Genomic DNA, 20,744 nt, shown 5'->3' on the forward strand with positions numbered 1-20,744 from the left:
TTTACACAAGGTATCCGCACTTAAATAGTGCGTTTACTATTTCTAATCGTGTTGTAATGTCAAAATGTTCTGTATTAATTGAACAATATTTTTAAGAGTTATTAAACAATCTCTCTGGATTACTGTGTAAAGTTTTTGGACATACAGGCAGTAGCCAATCCTTCATGTATTTATCTATTAAGCAATCATCAAAATCCAGTGAGTATTTGATGTTGTCACCTAAGTTTTTATTCTTAATTTATAATTTTACCCCTCCTAAATGTTTAAATTGTTTATATACCATTATTAAAGCTTGTTCATTATTATTGTTCATAATTAATGGAGATTTATAACGGGCATTTTAAAAACTACAGTTATTGTCAAAAACAGGATGTCATTACAAAAAGTTTGTAGTTTGAGTCTTTTGAGACCTTACACTTCCAAAATATAACTAAGAAAGTTCAGTTCCCAAATAATTTAAATTAACATTTAAAAATTGTCTACTTTTGAAAATTTAAAAATGTATATAACTAAAAAATATTTAATACACAATGGTTTGCATTACACCAAATTAAAGGTAGTAAAAAACAAATTTTTGTTGGGGGGTACAGTTGAAAAGGAGTTTTTATCTTAATTTGTAATTCTGCTACAATCAGTGGCCCAGGTGGTCTGGCCCACTCTGTACTGGAGAATTCTGAACAAATCTCGGTTGCCCTAGTAGCTTTGACATTGAATTAATATTAAAATAATTGACGATCATAAATAATTGCCAAGGCTGCTATTTTAATCATCACTACATTGTTTTAACGTCTCAGTTATATATCTCATAGCCTGAAAACTAATCATATAATTATATTTTGTCATATGTTAAAAGCAATTCACAGTTTATACCTTCAGAAAAGATTTGTTTATAAATAAATGAGATTTAATGTTTAGGTGACAAAAAGAAACTGTGAACCTTGACCTCTCCCTGTGCTGGATCTACATGTTTTGTGTTTTTATCTTCTCTTTTTTCAGGGCTTCAGTTTTTCTTGGATTTTCTTATTTTAATCATATATTTCTGTCATTGTATAGCTTGTTACAATTGATTACTTTATACCTTATTGAAACACATGGGTGGAGTCTGGGGAGGCATGGAGGCTCTACAAATAAAATACAAGAGCCTTATTTCTTTCAACCTCCGATCTTACGCCATGATGACGGCCAGACACTGGTAGGTCTGCGGAGTGGGCAGTAGTCGATCGCGCATATTCCCCCTTACAAAATTTGTCACTTCTGAGTTCAAGTAGTCGGTTTGTGCTTATCAGCAGAGTCGCTTAAACATGGCCGCCTCTGTTGATTCTCCCGCCAAATGTGAATTGAGGAGTGTTATTCGTTTCCTGCAAGCAGAGGGGAATAGTGAACCAGAAATGTTATCAGAGAATGTGCTGTATTTACGGAGAAAACATTATGAGTGATGGTGTTGTACATGAATGGCGTAGAAAGTTTAAAGATGGCCGAACTGATGTCCACAACGAAAGTAAGTCTGTTGCTGCAGACTTACTGAACAATTGAACAAATTAACAAATTAACAAAGTGCTTAGAGAAAACCATAGATTTCCAATAAACGCTTTTCTTTGGACCTTTCAGAAGTTTCAAGACCTTTTTATGTTACAGAACGTTTGGGTACAAAAAGATTTGTGCTTGCTCAGTGCCAAAGATGTTGACTGATACCCTTATAACTAGTTGAATAGCTTCACTTTTGATGTTCCTTGAATTTGACCTTTGGCCATCTCTAAACTTGACAACCAAATTGGATGTCTTTTAATTATTTCTCAATAACATTCACCGCGGACATAATTTTATCAAATTGACTTTGAAGAGATTGAAGATGGCCTCCTAACATGATTGAAATGAATTTCATCGAACAAATGACTTGCCTATTGAGTTCTAAGACCCATTCATTAGGAAATAAAATGTTAATTTATCACACAGATAGATTACATTATTCGTTTTAGGCATCTACATGTTAACACTTTTTCAAATAATCTCTCATTGATAATTCAGCATTTAACTGCAGTGTGTTAATAAAATGTGTTCTAAATGTACTCTAAATATGGAAAATGTGGGTTTAAGGATTGCATTTATAAACACACTATTAGGAAGATTCACTGCTTGGGTAAGAATACCCCAAGAATTCCAGAAAGTTTTGCCTCTCCAGTCCAAGTCCTCAGACTCCACCCATCGTTATATGTGCACTGCCAGTTGTATTGCCCAACTCTTTTCATTTTTGTTTTTACATGTTCCAGTTATTGTTATTGTAGGAGGAAACATCAATGCAAGCCTGGATGTTTAGCTTTATTATTTATTAATAGTGTAAAGAGATCTCAAATAATAATTTTAGTACTAGTGTAATCACAAGAAACTATCTTTTGCACTCAAGCAAAGTTGAAACAATATATCTTTATTCTGCATTAAACAACACAGGCTTGCAATGGTATCTCGTACTACAGTCTCCTTGTTGGTTTTGTTATTTACTGTTGTATCATTTTAAGTTTGTAAACGTAATATTCACTTCTTTTGCTTTCAAAAAATTAGTCACTTGGTTACAGTTATTAGTTTGGGTATTGAAATTTGTATAAACTGTTGAAAATACTTAGATAAAAATATTGTCTCTATAACTTTTTTTATTAATACGATTTTACACTTACTCTTTCATTTCAATTTAATTTGTAAGTATGTTTAATCAAAAGTAAAAAAAATTATAAAGTGTAAATTCCTGTTCTCAAAATTTATATTACCATTCTATATCATATATTTTGTGTAGTATGAATAAAAGATAATTTGAGATTTAAGATGTAGGCCTACTAAAACTTCAGTGTTCTATGAATAGAAAAATATATACAAACCAATTTTGTTTTGAAAAACCATTTTTAACCAGGTTTTGTATTAGTGAAGAGAAATGGCATGTCTCCAGTGAAAGGGCATTGGTAAGATAAGGAAGAAGCATAAAGGTTTTTATTAGTGCAGAGAAATTTAATGTCTCCAGTGAAAGGGTACTGGTGAGTTAGATAAGAGGTATGAGGGGTTTTTTATTAGTGCAGAGCAATACCAAGACGACAGTCAAAGATTATTGGTGTGATAGGGAAGAAGCATGAGGTACTGATATATTAGTGCAGAGAAATTTAATGTCTCTAGTGAAAGGGTATTGGTGAGATAGGGAAAAGCATAAGGATTTTGTATTAGTGCAGAGAAATGGCATGTCTCCAGTGAAAGGGAATTGGTGAGTTAGGGAAAAGCATAAGGAGTTTGTATTAGTGCAGAGAAATGGCATGTCTCCAGTGAAAGGGAATTGGTGAGTTAGGGAAAAGCATAAGGAGTTTGTATTAGTGCAGAGAAATGGCATGTCTGCAGTGAAAGGGTATTTGTGAGATAGGGAAAAGCATAAGGATTTTGTATTAGTGCAGATAAATGGCATGTCTCCAGTGAAAGGGAATTGGTGAGTTAGGGAAAAGCATAAGGAGTTTGTATTAGTGCAGAGAAAATGGCATGTCTCCAGTGAAAGGGAATTGGTGAGTTAGGGAAAAGCATAAGGAGTTTGTATTAGTGCAGAGAAATGGCATGTCTGCAGTGAAAGGGTATTTGTGAGATAGGGAAAAGCATAAGGATTTTGTATTAGTGCAGATAAATGGCATGTCTCCAGTGAAAGGGAATTGGTGAGTTAGGGAAAAAGCATAAGGATTTTGTATTAGTGCAGAGAAATGGCATGTATCCAGTGAAAGGGAATTGGTGAGTTAGGGAAAAGCATAAGGATTTTGTATTAGTGCAGAGAAATGGCATGTATCCAGTGAAAGGGAATTGCGTGAGTATAGGGAAGAAGCATAAGGGTTTTGTATTAGTGCAGAGAAATGGCATGTATCCAGTGAAAGGGAATTGGTGAGTATAGGGAAGAAGCATAAGGGGTTTTGTATTAGTGCAGAGAAATGGCATGTATCCAGTGAAAGGGAATTGGTGCGATAGTTAGGGAAGAAGCATAGGGGTTTTGTATTAGTGCAGAGAAATGGCATGTATCCAGTGAAAGGGAATTTGTGAGATAGGGAAAAAGTATAAGGGGTATTTCTATTAGTGCAGAGCAATACCAAGTCGAAAGTCAAAGATTATTGGTGTGGTAGGTAAGAAGCATGAGGTACTGATCAATTTTTGAAAAACCATTTTAACCAGGTTTTGTATTAGTGCAGAGAAATGTAATGTCTTCAGTGAAAGGGTATTGGTGCGATAATGATGAAGCATAAGGTATTGTTCTATTAGTGTAGAGCAATACCAAGACGACAGTTAAAGATTATTGGTGTGATAGGGAAGAAGTATGAGGTATTGATATATTAGTGCTGAGAAATTTAATGTCTTCAGTGAAAGGGTATTGGTGCGATAGACTCCTATAGACGAAGAATAGGGGTTTTGTATTAGTCCAGAGAAATGCCATGTTTCCAGTTAAAGGGTGTTGTTGAGGTAGGGAAGAAAGATTGGGGGTTTCCTATTAGTCCAGAGAAATGTCATGTCAAAGGGTCAGATAGACAAGTATAGAAGAAGTAGAGTAGATTCTATTGGTCCAAAGAAATGTTAATCTACCCAAGATGTATGGTTTGTGTCAGTTTACAATCTTTCTTACTAGAGTATTGGATTTCTGTGTACTCATTGTATTAATTTGTTTTGTTTTTACTATTAGTACATGCTGTTTTTCCTTTAAGTAATGAGATTCATTAGAAGAAGTTATTCAATTTTTATAATAAGCTTTACATAAATCTAGATTTTAGATCTCAAAATATCTTTTCTCTTTCTCTCCACCTTTGGAATCATTCACTGTGAGTTAGTAAACGCGTGTTCATGTTCAGAAAATGTAAAATATATCAGGCTGGTTAGTTTTATTTACAAAAAGACTAAACAAGAAATAGGTTTCCCCTCTCATAACTGTAACCAGTGACTGTGGAAGTAGATCAAGACAGAAAAGGTACGTTGTGTTGTAGATCACTCTGAGCATGCACCTTTGATACGTAGAGTGTGCCATGAACGTAGCCTAGAAATGGTTAATCTGGCCCTTCACAATCCTGTGTCCTAATGTTGGCAGGTAAGCGATAATAAGCTTCATTCATTACTTTAGTATTTATAGTAATAATTAACAGTGCATTATGAAGATAAATGTTGCCAATATGGAATAACTTAGTCACAAGGCATATTTATGTTTGAATTTGTTTTTTACGATGAAAGGATTGTGAAGGAAACAGGATTTTTCCGGACATTTCCCATCATTCAGTGATACAAAAAATCAGTAACACTATGTTTTGAGATCTGCAATCTGATCTCTTCTTCGTGTAAACAACATGGTGGTTGTGATTTCTGACTTACGCGTGTCACAACGATCTGGTATGATTTGTTTATTTTAACATAGTTTGTAATTATGTGTTAGGTTAGTTTTTTACCTGAAGAAGAGATCAGATTGCAGATCTTGAATTTGGTAGTGTTCCTGATTTTTTGTATCGCTGAAAAATGGCAAATGTCCGGAAAAATCCTGTTTCCTTCGCATATTTATGGTCATCTATTTTTTAATTATGTTGGTATCCACTAGGAACTAAGCCTAAGAATTATATTCCAAAAATATCTATTGTTTGTATTGAAATATTATTGTTTCACAGTTTTATTTCTCAAAAAAACTGTTAACTTTTCCTAGCTCTTTTGAAGCCTTGATGATATAGGAACAGATTAGTAGATCTTTTAACAGATGTATGGTCAAACGGTTTTAGTTAGGGATGTTTTTCAAATATTAGTGCAGATATTTGTATAAATAGATCACATGTTTTGGAAAGGCAGGTTCTTGGAACATAAAATATACATAAATAGTTATTTTTTATTATTTACCATAAAATTCATTAAAAAAAAAAAAAATGGATGTTATTTACAACAATAAATACTGTAATGGCCATAATATTTTTTCAACAATATAAAAATTATTATGAAATTTTGCCTAGATTTTCACCTAGTTTAAGTCAACAAATTTGATAAAGTTAGTGCCAAGAAAACAAATAAATACGCTACCAAAATGTATAAAGCATTGAAAGCAATTGGTGTTTTTTATAGACCAAGTTTTAGACTTTCTTTTGTAATTCTTTCAAAGCCATGATCATGTCTGTCCAGCACCCTATTGTTGTGGTCTTCGGAAGGTTGTACAAAAATATAAACTATGACCTTGGGTATGGCATTAGAGGGATGAAAAAAGGCAACCGTTACCAAATATACTTTTTTGGTATGACTATATTGGAGGAATTTTATAGATCAGGTCATTGGAAACTTATGAGGGGTTACCCAGAAGAAACTGGAATATTGCTGGTAGAGATGATTGTGTAGTACATAATTATTCTGCTAAGCGTGTATAGTGCAACTCTTTGGCGGTCAGTGCTGCCCATGTCATCAATCTGCTTGTTCAGTTTGTTTGTAGTGATTACTTTTACCAGTACTGTCTTGTTCTCTTTGAGTCTTTAATGATGTTGAGCTTTAAGTAAAAGATTTGCTAGTGTAAAATATTGCTACCTGTTCAGAAAAGCTTTGCTAAACAGTTCTAATATTGAAAAAGAACTTATAAAGATGAAGCAATGCGTGAAAAGAAGTGCACAAGTTTTTTTTCTCTCTTTTTAAATGGTAAAATTTTAATTGGTGACAAACCTTGTTCTAGCCGTCAATAAACTAGATGAACGGATGAAAATATTGAGAGAATTCAAGCATTTGTCCTCACAGCCAATCAACAAATCATTGAACAATTGATATGTACAAGTGAAATAACTAAGCTTGGTTCAGCGAATTTTAAATGAAGATTTGGTGATATATAAGGTTTTGCTACCAAATTTTGTATTCATAGGCAATCAACAAATCATTAAACAGTTGTTATATAGAAGTGGAATAAATAATTATTTTGGCAATCAACAAATCATTAAACAATTGTTATATAGAAGTGGAATAAATAATTATTTTGGAATGTGCATTGTTGGTAAAAAGAAATCCTGAGACATTTATAGAAAATGAAGAAGTACATAGGTATCCTACTAGACTAAAGGATAATATCCATTTAGTCTAGTCAGGCTAAAAATGAATCAAGATATACCTGTACAAAAATCTATAACAATGTTCCTCAAGAAATAAGAAATATGGAAGACATAGAAAAGTTTAAATATGTGCTAAAAGAGCACCTTACAACGAGGGTGTTATTATTCTGTAGAAAAATTTGTAACTAGAGAATAGGCCAAAAATTCATTTTGACGACCACAGTGCAGACTACACTTCTAGTGGAAAAATTGCAATATGAAACAAAACAATTGTTATATAGAAGTGGAATAACTGAGCTTGGTTCAGCGAATTTTAACCAAAGATTTGGTGATGAATAGGTTTTGATACAAAATTTGTGTTTATGGGTTTAAATGAAAAAAGAATATAAGTTTTTTTTTATAAAAAGGAGAGGCTGATCCCTTTTTTTCCTTATTCTGTCCGTCCTCATGGGCCACTGGCCTGTGCGAGGATCTTATTAAACAGAATAAGGAGGAGGGTTGATACAGTAAAAAAAATTAATTATTTAATTAAAAAAAAAATCGTACTATCTGTAATTTGTATGTCTGAAATCTTTCTATCCAAGTATCCATTTTGATAATTCATATTTAAGTGTTCTATTTCTAAATCATTGCATAAATTTGTCTTATTGGATATTTTCTGGCCAAAAGTGCTAAAAAGTTGGATAGCTTAAAGAGTCATCATTAACTTTTAGATTTTTAAAGATTGTCTGTTTGGAGGGGGTTATATATTCGCGACAAGATAAGGAGATACTTTTAAGGTACATGGATTATAACCATGAAGGTATCCCTACAATTTTTAGATTATCACATTAGAAAATTTATGTGTACATCTCTGTCCAAAATCAAATCCTCCTGAAAGTTTTTATAATACTTCCTTTAGTCATTGGAAGTGTTTCAAAAGAAACTGATTGTGATTCCCTTTTTAAAGGTAGGTACCTGATTTTTTATGTTGTATAAATGTTCCATTGATGTTGTAGTAATAAATGTTTCAAATAGACATAAGGTTAAATGTCAAATCCACAAAGTTACTGTGAGTTAACTTTTTAGTATTCTTCTGTACTGCAAAGAAAATACTGGTTTTCAGGCAGTTTTATTTTGCTTATGGACAGGAAGAAGTAGCCTTGCAAGCTTACCAATATAACCAATAGAAACATTTATAATCAGGTCAAAAAAAAAACCAGCTGGTAATAATTTGTGGAAATATTTGTTTAACACTGAATGGAAAACTTTTTGTTAGTTTGTAAAAATTTGTATCTTTAAATAATATTTTATTTTAAAAACATGTGATTTTCTTAAGCTACATTTCATTAAAAATATGTAATTTTACTAAGTCACAAAGCATTAAAAAATGTGCTTTTATAAAATTACTTAAACATTATCACACATTGTGTAATTCACATACAAAATGTTTAAGAATTTAAATTTTATCTTTAGCGGTTTTTATTACAGCCTGGTTATTAAATTTCTCAAAATTCCTTTCTTAAATGTCTGTAATTATGTGGGTGAGATGAAAGTCCTCTATTTTTCTGTTTCTAAGGAAGTTTCGCATCAGAAGTGAAGTCTTTGGAGCTGTAAAGCAAAAACCTATACATGTTTATGATGAGTGGCTTAAATTCTTTGAACTATGACTGGGATAAATAATCCTTTTCTCCTGGGTATAGTTTCTGTTCCAGGGCTAGAATAAGTTTGCATTAAAATCATAAAATGGATTATTACAACCTATTGCAGGAACTATAACTGGGATAAATAATCCTTTTCTCCTGGGTATAGTTTCTGTTCCAGGGCTAGAATAAGTTTGCATTAAAATCATAAAATGGATTATTACAACCTATTGCAGGAACTATAACTGGGATAAATAATCCTTTTCTCCTGGGTATAGTTTCTGTTCCAGGGCTAGAATAAGTTTGCATTAAAATCATAAAATGGATTATTACAACCTATTGCAGGAACTATAACTGGGATAAATAATACTTTTCTCCTGGATATAGTTTCTGTTCCAGGTCTAGAATAAGTTTGCATTAAAATCATAAAATGGATTATTACAACCTATTGCAGGAACTATAACTGGGATAAATAATCCTTTTCTCCTGGGTATAGTTTCTGTTCCAGGGCTAGAATAAGTTTGCATTAAAATCATAAAATGGATTATTACAACCTATTGCAGGAACTATAACTGGGATAAATAATACTTTTCTCCTGGGTATAGTTTCTGTTCCAGGGCTAGAATAAGTTTGCATTAAAATCATAAAATGGATTATTACAACCTATTGCAGGAACTATAACTGGGATAAATAATACTTTTCTCCTGGGTATAGTTTCTGTTCCAGGGCTAGAATAAGTTTGTATTAAAATCATAAAATGGATTATTACAATCTATTGCACTTCCATCAAGGACAGCATGTTTTTAAACCTCATCACTAAGAACTATAATCAAGTTGGACATTTGCCTTAACAATGTTGTACTGGTCAGCGAAGAAAGAGGTCATCCTATTCTCCAGATATGTATTCATGCCAGTAAGGCATAATTCCTGTTGCAATTTTGAATGAGGCAGCAACTGCTTGCCTCTCAGTATTTTAAGAAAATGAAAATTGTCAGTTAAACAAATTTTCTCAAAATTACTGACAATTTACCCTCAAAGTAATATTGTCGCATTGTGTGATGCAATTAACCCTTTAAGGAGTGCGTGTAAACGCTACATAATGAGTAAGGACGTCATATGACATATATTCTTATAGTGGCCCAAAGGAGTACGGACGTCATATGACGTTTAGCCTCTGTATTTTTGTATTATCGTAAATGCATTGCTATTACTGATTGCCTTTAGGTAGATTAGTCTGTAAAGTGGTTCCATCCATCAACAACAATACTTTTTTTTCTTTTTTTTTTAATAAAAAAGAGAGGCTGATCCCCTTTTAAGCCTTATTCTGTCCGTCCTCATGGGCCACTGGCCTGTGCGAGGATCTTATCAAACAGAATAAGGGGGAGAGTCGATACAGTAAAAGATCAATGGTACTGATAAAAAGTGCAATGGTCACTGACAGGATTTGAACCTGCGTTATCTCTAACTCAGACCCAAAGTCCAACAACTTAGACCGCTCGGCCATCGGCACTCCCATACTTAACTTCCATGTTTGTGCTCGCATTCACTTGTAATCTGATTTTACCACCAGATCGCAGTAGACACCCGGTAGAAGCCACCGACTCAAGGTCGCGTCGCGCACGCCTCGCTTTGCTGTCATAATATGCCGCCACATTATACTAGCCATTCCTTGTATACTGCATACTGTGGCCATATATTTATCTTGTGAGAGTGACATATTTGTTAAACAACCATCTAGTTTGTTACTGTTGTCCAAATGGCAGACAATACTGATTGAGTCTGCCATAGTGAGGAAATAAGACATTTGATTTTGAAAAAGTACTGAAATATTGACTTGTAGAACATGTAGTCCTTTTTTATTAAGCATTTAAATGTAAATAAACATTTTTTAAGAGATTTTAAAGATTTTAATTTTTTACTCCTTTTGGTATTTTTTGGATTTCATCCATTACTCATTTTAGACTATCAAAGGAAGACGTCATATGACGTCCATACTCCTTAAAGGGTTAAACCACTTTAAAGTACTAGCGTTTCACTGTGCGATGTTTCATCACGTTACAGACGAAAAGGTTTATTCAGTAATTGTGTTCTTAAAGTAAAATGAAGTAAAGATTCCTCTACGCCATTATGAAACTGGAAAGGGTTGATTCAGTCAACTGTTGGTATACAAAACATAAGTTTTTCATATATAAACTGATATTTAGCTTTTGTACACTCATATTTATAAACCAACGTTGTTTATTTTGAAGAAATCCCATTGTCCAAGTACTTATGCTAACGATTTTTGTGAATTTTGGCTGACAGAACATGGTTATTATTTTTAAGAATTGTTGTATGTACTTTTTTTGAGTAACATGTTTCTTATTTAGAATAAAAATTATTTAATTAATTTTATACTTCATCAAATAGAAAAAAGTTAAAAATTATTTTGCTCTGCTAGTTAACAAGACCATCTTTTGAAACGCAAAATGGTACGTATTTGGGTTTTACCTTCCCTTTCGGAGCATGTTTCTCTTTCAAAAATAAGTTATTTATAACACACGACAGTCAATTTCCACACAATAGACATCGACAATGGATCGTCGTCGCCTTCGCATTTATAGCAAGGTTTTTCAACAACGAAAAATTGTCACTGTGGAACCCAAAATGCTTGTCATATGTTGAAAATGGCCCAGCACTTTAAAGTGATATAAATATCACTTAGAGGGTTAAATTGTTGAACGTACTATATTTCTCTATAAAGTACATGACAAACAAAATAAGTGCAAAGTCTCATGCAGTTACATCGATTCTATAGATTTTTATAACAATGTGAAAATGTACTAATGCATCTGCATAGCAATATCCCCTCAAACAATGTACTCTTAAAATTTAAAATTAGAAAATTATCTGTTGATTCCTTAAATAACATAATTTGGTACATAGTTAGGTAGGAACATAAAAAAATGTGTTGAAAAATAGTTATTAGCTAAGATATTTAGATATTAATAATTGATAATGAATAATATTTTTGTGCCTTATAGGGTGTCCATAGATTATTCAATTAAACTTAAACAGATAATTGTTTGTTAGGTCAATATATGAAGTAGATTTTATACATTTTAGATTTATTTTTATTGTTGTTTTATTCTTGCTTGGTTTTTTGTCTGTAGTGTTATTTTCTTGAAAATTCATAATTACAAAATTGTTGAAGTTACTGAGCTGCAGAACAATATTTTATCTAACTTCAAAATGTTGACTCACTTCAAGGATTAAAGCCAAATGTCTGAAAAACGTGTGTAATAATTAAAACAATGTTAAGAAATGTAAATGGAAGCCATAAAAGACAAGGTACTTAGTACATTATTTGTTATGATCCGATGATAAATAAATGAGAAAATGTATTTTTAATCTTGAAATAAACAGAAATCTTTTGTAAATTCTCTTAAATGATGATCAAGAGTAGCAAAATTGAATTTTCTCACTTGTTTATCATCTGATGATGAGTAGTGATTGTTACTAAACTTTTTGTTCTTCTTAAAGCTACTTTTTATGTTCCTTGTAAATTTTTCGTTGTCAGATATGTATCCAAGAAATTCAACTTGGAATTTTTAAAACTATGTTTTTTGTGAAGTGGTGAAGTGTCTTTAGCATTAATTTTTTGTAAGAGTCATGTCAAAATACGAAACTGTAATTTAAACTGTTTTAGGGTTATAAACGCATATGAATATTGACAGATGGAAGATTGAGCATTTATAACACTTTTTACATATTTTGATCCAACAAAATATCTCATAAAGTTTTATAAAATAAGTTTTCAACACCTGTAAAATACCAATATGCTCATTTAAGTTTATGTAAATATGTATGTTACTTAATATTTCGGACTCGTCATGCCAGTAAGTGATCTGTACTGTTCCCTCACTCAGCTCAAGTGAAATTACAATTGGCCATGGCTAGTGGCCTTCATTTGGCGACAGCATATATATGTTCACTTTAACTCGTATTTAAATGGCAGTATTTGACCTCAGACCTTTGAATCACGGGAATTTAATTACAATTCTTAAAAACTTTAAAAAGATTATTAATTAAAAATAAAAGTACAATTAGTCTCTAGTAGGTCTGTAATATGAAAAGAATATAAAACTCTTTCCACATTTTGAGGTTGGCGATAGCATTTTAATAAATTGATAGGATACACTATAACTATAGTGGAACCTAACGATTGGATGTGAAATACAACTTTAAGTGACGTTTGTTATGGCACATGCTGTGAACAAGGACATGTTAGAGAGGTGAGAATAAGTCCAAATCTGCATGGGAAGTGATAAACAATGTGAGGAATAAAAAGACTGGACACATAATAAGCAACCCACAGGTAGTACCCAATCATCTCAACTCGTATTTTGTAAACATAGCTGAAGACATGCTAAAACGAATCACTGACAATGAAAGAAAAGAACTCAATATTACAGCTGTGCCTACACCCACAAAACTTGTAACTATTCCTGAAACTCACATAACTTAAGTGAAGGCAGTTATTACCAATCTAAAATCCAAAAATTCTGCAGATACTAATGAAATATCTTCCAAAATGTTAACATTTTATGCATATTAACCATTTATACCTCTAAAATCTCCAGCATATCATTCAGAGAAGGAATTCTCCCATCAGGTATGAAATTAGGTTTATCCCAAACTCAATAAACGAGATCCCAGCATAATTGGAAATTGCAGACCTATTTCGCTATTTCTACCCTATCTAAAATGTATGTAAAAATTGCTCATAAGAACTTGAATAATTGTACCCAGAATAATCTACTGCCCAACAACCAATGTGGTTTCATAAAGGGTAAATCAATTTCTATAACAATGATTACACTGGTTGAGACTATTGTTGACAGCATAGAAGAAGGTAATGTGACTACAGCCATTCTTCTAGACCTTACATTGAGGCATTTGACTGTCTCAGTCATATATGAATAATAAAAAAAGCTTGAGTCCTTGTGCATGATTGATATGGCAAAAGAATGACTAAAAAGCTACTTAGAGAGCAGAAAACAAGTGGTAACATATCATTGAACGTATCACAATAGAAGTCAAGTTCTTTCATCTACCAATACGGTGAAGGATCTGTACTGGGACCAGTTATATTTATTCTATTTATAATTTGACTTGCCCCAGTACCTAAGAGGTCTCTGTACTCCTCTCATGTATGCAATGCATGTATTATACCACCTTCCTTCTGCATGAGAGGTCAGTGGACTGGATTGCAGTGAGCTCGTACATTGCTTATGAATACTGTTCCGGAAATGACCTTGTGGTCAATCCAGTATCAAAAACCAGCTAATTGACATTTGGGGGAAGAACCAGCTGATGTCCCTTTGACGATAGTCTGGAAGTTTTACACACAGTTAAAAAGTGTCTGAGACATAACATCCTAGAGGAATATGAAGTCCACGGGCATTTTCAAATTGTGTACAATACAAAGACTCATATTGTGTAATGCCAAATGAAAAACTCCACTCAGTTCTCAGTATATTTTGAGTATGATCTTCAGTCACAGAATACAGTGTTGACAATAATAACATTCCAGTTGATAGAACTCACCAGGAAGAGGACTGACCTGCCTGCAGCCTTTAGTGTTTCCACTGACTGACTGGTTCAAGCCTGTGCATGTGCGGTAAGGCTACCAATACACAGGAGGAAGACAGACAAACCCTGACAAAAAAACTGAGTCAAAACTCATAAGAGGGCCTAAATCAACCTCAGCATGATACAGAAACTCCAACTAAAACAACAATAAATGAGACTGTTGTTACGGACGATGAAGAAGCTAAAACAAGATTACCATCCTTGAAGAGAACATACAGCAGCATACATTGATTAAGTAAAAAAGTAGTCCAAAGCCCTTTAGCAAGTAATAAATAATGAGAAAAAGGCTAGCCACAACCCAGATAACCAGGTACACCTACAAATTAATCAAAAAACAATTCAAGAACCAATGGAAGTGGCAGACTGCTCTAACAACTTCTTCACTATAGTGACACAAAGAACACTTCAAAACAATCTAACAAATATTTCACCTTCCACTCACCAGAATTTAATGCAGATTAAAGTCAATAGAACGAAACTGGATTTGTTTGGACATTTGCCATCATTCAGTGATACAACAAATTATAATAAAAAAATCATGTATCCCTGAACAATGGCAAATGTCCGTAAACAATCCTTCCATCACCAAAAACAAACTTCAAACAAAGGATAGATTTTTCTTCCAACATGTAACCCAATTAAAGGTAGAGAAGGTCATAGATATTCTTAAATCAAAATTCTCATCTGGTGTACATGAAATATCAGCAAAACTTATTAAATCCTACAAAAAAGAATTACCTGCCCTCTTACCGATATCATAAATAAGTCACTTCAACAAGGAATTTTCACGGATAAACTTAAAATTTCAAGAATCTATCCAAAATATAAAAGTGGATCCGCATCCGATACTGACAGTTACCAACCTATATCTCTGATTTCAACTTTCTCCAAAACTATTAAAAATATTATGATTGAAAATCTGGTGTAACATCTCCAATATCACAACATTCTATCAGAATCACGCCAACAACACAGATTTCTAAAAGGCAGATCAATAGTTACGGCTTTAATACAATTTACTGGACACATTACTGATCAGTTAGAATAGAAGAGGGCTGCACAGTCCCTTGATTTCAGAAAAACTCTCAATCACAGTAACTTATTCCAAAAACTGAGGACTATGGGCATAGAAGGAACAATTAAACTGGGTTTGGAGTTACTTGAGCGATAGAAAGCAGCATGTGGAAATCCAGTATACAAGGAACAACACCATGGTAAGGGTCCAAAAAGAGCTCACAGATAGGGTACATAGGGTGTGCAACAGGGATCAGTGCTGGACCCAGTGATATTCTTGTTGCTCACCAATGATGTGCCTGACTGGTTACAAAATGCTTGCCACACAGTTATGAATGTGGATGCCTGCCTCACACTAGCAAATAAATCAATAGAAACATAAATACTTATCATCACAAAACATGATTAAAATGAGAAAAACTGCACAGATAAAATTTACTACAAAACAGAAATGTGGATCTTGCACTTCCTGGCTTGGAAGTAAAATCCCTCAGTAAGCATCTTGCAATCATAGTTGACACACATTTAAACTGGAATCTCTTATGCTGACCAACTGTGCAAAAAACTATGCTCAGGCATTTTATGTATTACATACAAAATTAAGCATGTAAGTGGTTTAGAAACAGCTAAGCTGTCTACTTTGCCTTGTTCGAATCCCATCTAAGATATGGCTTGGCAGTATGGGGAGGTACTATCAACACCAATCTTGAGAGAGTTCTTAAACACCAGAAGAGAACCATTCAAACACTTCAAAATCCTTACTGTTGTAGCCCTGTACACTCAAGATGTGATCTTTCGAGCAGTCAACTTAGGACATCACAGGCATAACAATGTACAATAACACAATACAATCACCCAGCAGGGATCACTTCTGGCTGGTTTATACTTACCAGTTGAACCCACCACTGGGCACAGCAAAAACCGATGTGCCACTTCAATCTGGGCAACCTTATGGATGTCCAGTAGCGGCACATCACTAACCGCAAATGTTGAGATTCTGGGGTTCATGGGCAATTCGATAGGTCTAGTCTACTGTGGAAGATGACTGTTGGAGTTGGTGGGATTTGTTCCCTTACCTCAGAGGCTCTTGTTAACCTCAACAAGGGTGTGCCACCCCCTGCCTACTTTGACTAGAGAGGCTGGTTCAGAGCTGGCCTCCCCTTCTTCCAGGATGACTTTGAGATGTAGTGCCCTAATTCTTCCTCATGGATCTCGATAGGAGGCTGCCCCTACTCCCTAACCTTACCCATCCTGAATATCCTATTACTCCGGAAGCAGCGCAAAAGTTCTTACAGGACTAAGTGCAATTTATAAGCTTCTTGTCCTAAGAGAGAGAGAGAAAAAAAAATAGAAACACAATACATTAAATGCCATAAAATTCAATCTGCCATACCACAAACTAACAGAAGGAAGCTTTCATACAAAGGAGCCTTGTACTTCAACAAGCTACCAAACAACTTGAAGCAACAGCACCAAAACCACGTCAAGAAAGCATTGACTGAGTGCTACAGGAGAGACCCTTCTACACAGAGAAAGAAATCTATGATTCCTGATCTTAACTCATTGTTTGTTAATCTTATCAAAACCAAAAACTGTAATACTTAGACCATTACTGTTCTCTATCATGCCAATAAAGAGTTAAGCAATGCCTAATGTCTATTTGTTCTCTAAAATGTTTGATTTATTGAATATGTGTGTTTTTATTTAGTGACTCGCATATATACAGGGTGTAACTGAAATACACCGACAAACTTCAGGAGGTTGTTCCTGAGGTCAAAACGAACCAAAAAAGTTCCTATAAATGTATGTCCTAAAAATGCATCGTTTTCCGTCTGTCCGTCTGTTTGTGTTTATTACATTAAATTTTTTTTCTAAACAACCATTGAAGGTACAAAGTTAAACTTTTAAAACATATGCTAATCTAGTAAAGATTGTCAATTTAAAAAAATTGAAATTTTTACTCAACAAAATTCAAAATGGCGGCTAGTTAAAATCTTTGATGGTGAATTTCTCAAAAACTACTTCCTGTATAAAAAATTTACTAGAATATAAAAAAATATAAATTTATTTATAAAACGAACGGTACCTCATTTTTTAAATCGCTCAAGAAATAAAAAAGTTATGGCATTTTTTCTTAACCTAGTAACATATCACATTTACAAGTTTTTTTCTTGTTTCAAAAGTTAATGTAAGTATTTAGGCAGTATAAAAAATAAAACGTTATTTTGGGTTAAAAAACTTTAAACATGATAATTAGTATTCAATTTTAAAAACGACATCGTAACAAGCAATCTACAAGTTTTTTCTTGTTTCAAAAAACTACAGTAGCCTACAAATTGTTTAGAACATTCAACAAAAATATCTCACATTAAACAAAAATATCTCACATTAAACAAAAGAGTTTTAAGCTGTCATTATTAAGAAATACGGAATAACTTAACAGAGCAACATTTATTTTCAAAATATTAGGGATCACTTTACAACAAATGTTCAATATGCCTTCCATTTGATGCGATGCATGCATTAACACGTCTGGTCATTGTTACAAGCAATCTACATGACTCAACTTTCATGGTTTAAACAGCTGAATATGTTTTCATGTTGAGACACAGCTGATTAGAACAACAATGAATTCAGATAAGTAAGTCATTTCCTTGTTTATTTTTGACAAGATATGATCTGTTAATTTCACTTGTTGTAGAAAAAATTATTAGTCGATATAGTGCTCTTATTCTATTGAAGATGGCAGGTTACCCATTTAGCCATCAAGCTGACATGATATTTATGTATGGAAAAGCTAAACGGTAATAGTCGCCTAGCATCCCGCCTGTATTACGAATCATTTCCAAATCGACAACAACCTACTCATTCAACATTTGCTGCTGTTTTCAACCGACTTCATGAGACTGGCACTTTGTTACCTTCTACTGCAGACCGAGGTGTACAGAGACAGCGTAGAACTCTGATTTGGAAGAAAACATCTTACAGCGCAGTAGAGGAAGATCCAGGCGTAAGTACTAGGCAGTTAGGAGCAATACTCAACGTAGACCACATGACAGTATGGCGAGTTCTACATGAGCAGATGTTATATCCGTACCATTATCAGCGTGTACAAGCCCTTGGTCCAGCTGACTTTCCATTACGTTTACAGTTTTGCCAATGGTTTTATCAGCAAGCTAACAACCCTGGTTTTACATCATTAGTTGTGTATACAGCAAGTATGAAGCTTGTTTTTAATCGAGAGATGGAATAACCAACTACCACAGTATGCATCAATGGGCTGATGAAAACCCACAAGCCATTCATGAAGGGAGACATCAACAGCAGTTTTAAAATAAATGTTTGGGCAGGCATCATTGGAGACTGTTTATTAGGTCCTTTTGTATTACCTGACATACTAAATGGTGAAAACTACAGACATTTCTTACAACACGAATTGCCTGAAATTTTAGATGATGTTCCCTTGGGTGTGAGAGAGCACTGTTGGTTCATGCATGATGGAGCTCCCGCGCATTTCAGAACTAGATGTCAGGCAATTTCTGGGACCAAACTTATGGGGAAAGATGGATAGGCAGAGGGGGACCTGTATCAATGGCCCGCCTCGGTCGCCAGATCTAAATTCCAATGGATTTCTTCCTTTGGTGCCATTTGAAAACTCTAGTTTATGGAAGACCAAGTTAATACCAGGGATGACCTTTTTACAGCGTATCACTGCAGCCTGTAACACTGTAAGGAATACACCAGGAATACTTGAAAGAACTCGGCAATCAATGACCAGACGTGTTAATGCATGCATCGCATCAAATGGAATATGAACATTTGTTGTAAAGTGATCCATAATATTTTTGAAATAAATGTTGCTCTGTTAAGTTATTCCGTATTTCTTAATAATGACAGCTTAAAACTCTTTTGTTTAATGTGAGATATTTTTTGTTTAATGTGAGATATTTTTGTTGAATGTTTCTAAACAATTGTAGGCTACTGTAGTTTTTTTGAAACAAGAAAAAAACTTGTAGATTGCTTGTTACGATGTCGTTTTTAAAAATTGAATACTAAATTATCATGTTTAAAGTTTTTTAACCCAAAATAACGTTTTAATTTTTATACTGCCTAAATACTTACATTAACTTTTGAAACAAGAAAAAAACTTGTAAATGTGATATGTTACTAGGTTAAGAAAAATTCCATAACTTTTTTATTTCTTGAGCGATTTCAAAAAATGAGGTACCGTTCGTTTTATAAATAAATTTATATTTCTTTTATATTCTAGTAAATGTTTTATACAGGAAGTAGTTTTTGAGAAATTCACCATCAAAGATTTTAACTAGCCGCCATTTTGAATTTTGTTGAGTAAAAATTTCAATTTTTTTTTTTAAAATTGAGAATCTTTACTAGATTAGCATATGTTGAAAAGTTTAACTTTGTACCTTTAATGGTTGTTTAGAAAAAAAATTTAATGTAATAAACACAAACAGACGGACAGACGGGAAAACGATGCATTTTAGGACATACATTTATAGGAACTTTTTTGGTTCGTTTTGACCTCAGAAACAACCTCCTGAAGTTTGTCGGTGTATTTCAGTTACACCCTGTATATAGTGTTAAAAATCCATAGTACAGAATTTTGGAACTGACTAAGTAAAGTACCATATAGTTGCCAATTAGCAAATACCTCATTTGACTATCTTTGTTGCACTCATTCAAGACATTCAGATACACCACAACTTTTAGATTCTGTAAAAGAGACAGGAGTAAACAGTTGACCAAAGGAGACGTCCACCCATCTATTCTGTCTAACCCGTACCGTCCTGTTATTTCTTTGGTTGCTGCCAAGTCAGGGTGTCATAATGATAAGACTCGATTATCTGTTAAATCACATAATCTTAAATGCTCCAACAATTACAAGATTGCATGCATGCGTCAGGTACATTCAACATTATATACATTTTACATTGATTCTATTGCAGTTATTCAATTGTATAACAGAACTGGGGTTTATATTTTATTCTAATTTTTTAATAGTTTTCATCCCAGCAACTCAACATGAACTCCTCAAGGGAGTAAAACGCCAATAACACCAAGAGGTGTTTTAATCGAGATTTGAATAATTTAGAATTACTGGGATGTTTAATTCCTTCAGGCAGCTTGTTTATCAGTTTCACATCAACTTGGGACAGCAAATGTTCAAATGTCGTCGTTCTATGTTGTACAATCCGAAAGTTTTCCCTGCCTCTTTTCTCATATTGGTGGACGTCACTGCCTTAGATTTACTCTCATTTGTGTAGACAGTATAGAACGACGTCGAGAATATAGACAGGGTTAAGTTAACAATCCAAGCTCCCTGAAGGCATCTTTGCACTACACTTTGAAATTCAGTTTGTAAAGAATTCAGCTTTCTTTTGAGCTCTAAATACTCTTTCGAGTTGGT

The 20,744-nt window shown here is 33.6% G+C and overlaps 1 protein-coding gene across 11 annotated transcripts in view; it reads left to right on the forward strand.

Annotated features, from left to right (window-relative positions):
* The window catches only part of LOC124360855 (popeye domain-containing protein 3-like), a 166,717-nt gene that overhangs the window by 133,364 nt on the left and 12,609 nt on the right, over positions 1-20,744 (forward strand). For 9 of the 11 annotated variants that reach the window (XR_006922283.1, XM_046814806.1, XM_046814809.1 and 6 more), the window contains one exon: positions 4,980-5,080. The exons of the other annotated variants lie outside the window; for them this stretch is intronic. Coding sequence is in view for 8 of the 9 variants with exons in the window: in XM_046814806.1 (XP_046670762.1) it covers positions 4,980-5,071 (92 nt within the window). In the remaining variant the exon portion in view is untranslated. The remainder of the gene's footprint in view (positions 1-4,979; positions 5,081-20,744) is intronic. 11 annotated transcript variants of the gene reach the window in all.

Source organism: Homalodisca vitripennis, chromosome 4 (assembly GCF_021130785.1).
Source record: "Homalodisca vitripennis isolate AUS2020 chromosome 4, UT_GWSS_2.1, whole genome shotgun sequence".
NCBI lineage: Eukaryota > Metazoa > Arthropoda > Insecta > Hemiptera > Cicadellidae > Homalodisca > Homalodisca vitripennis.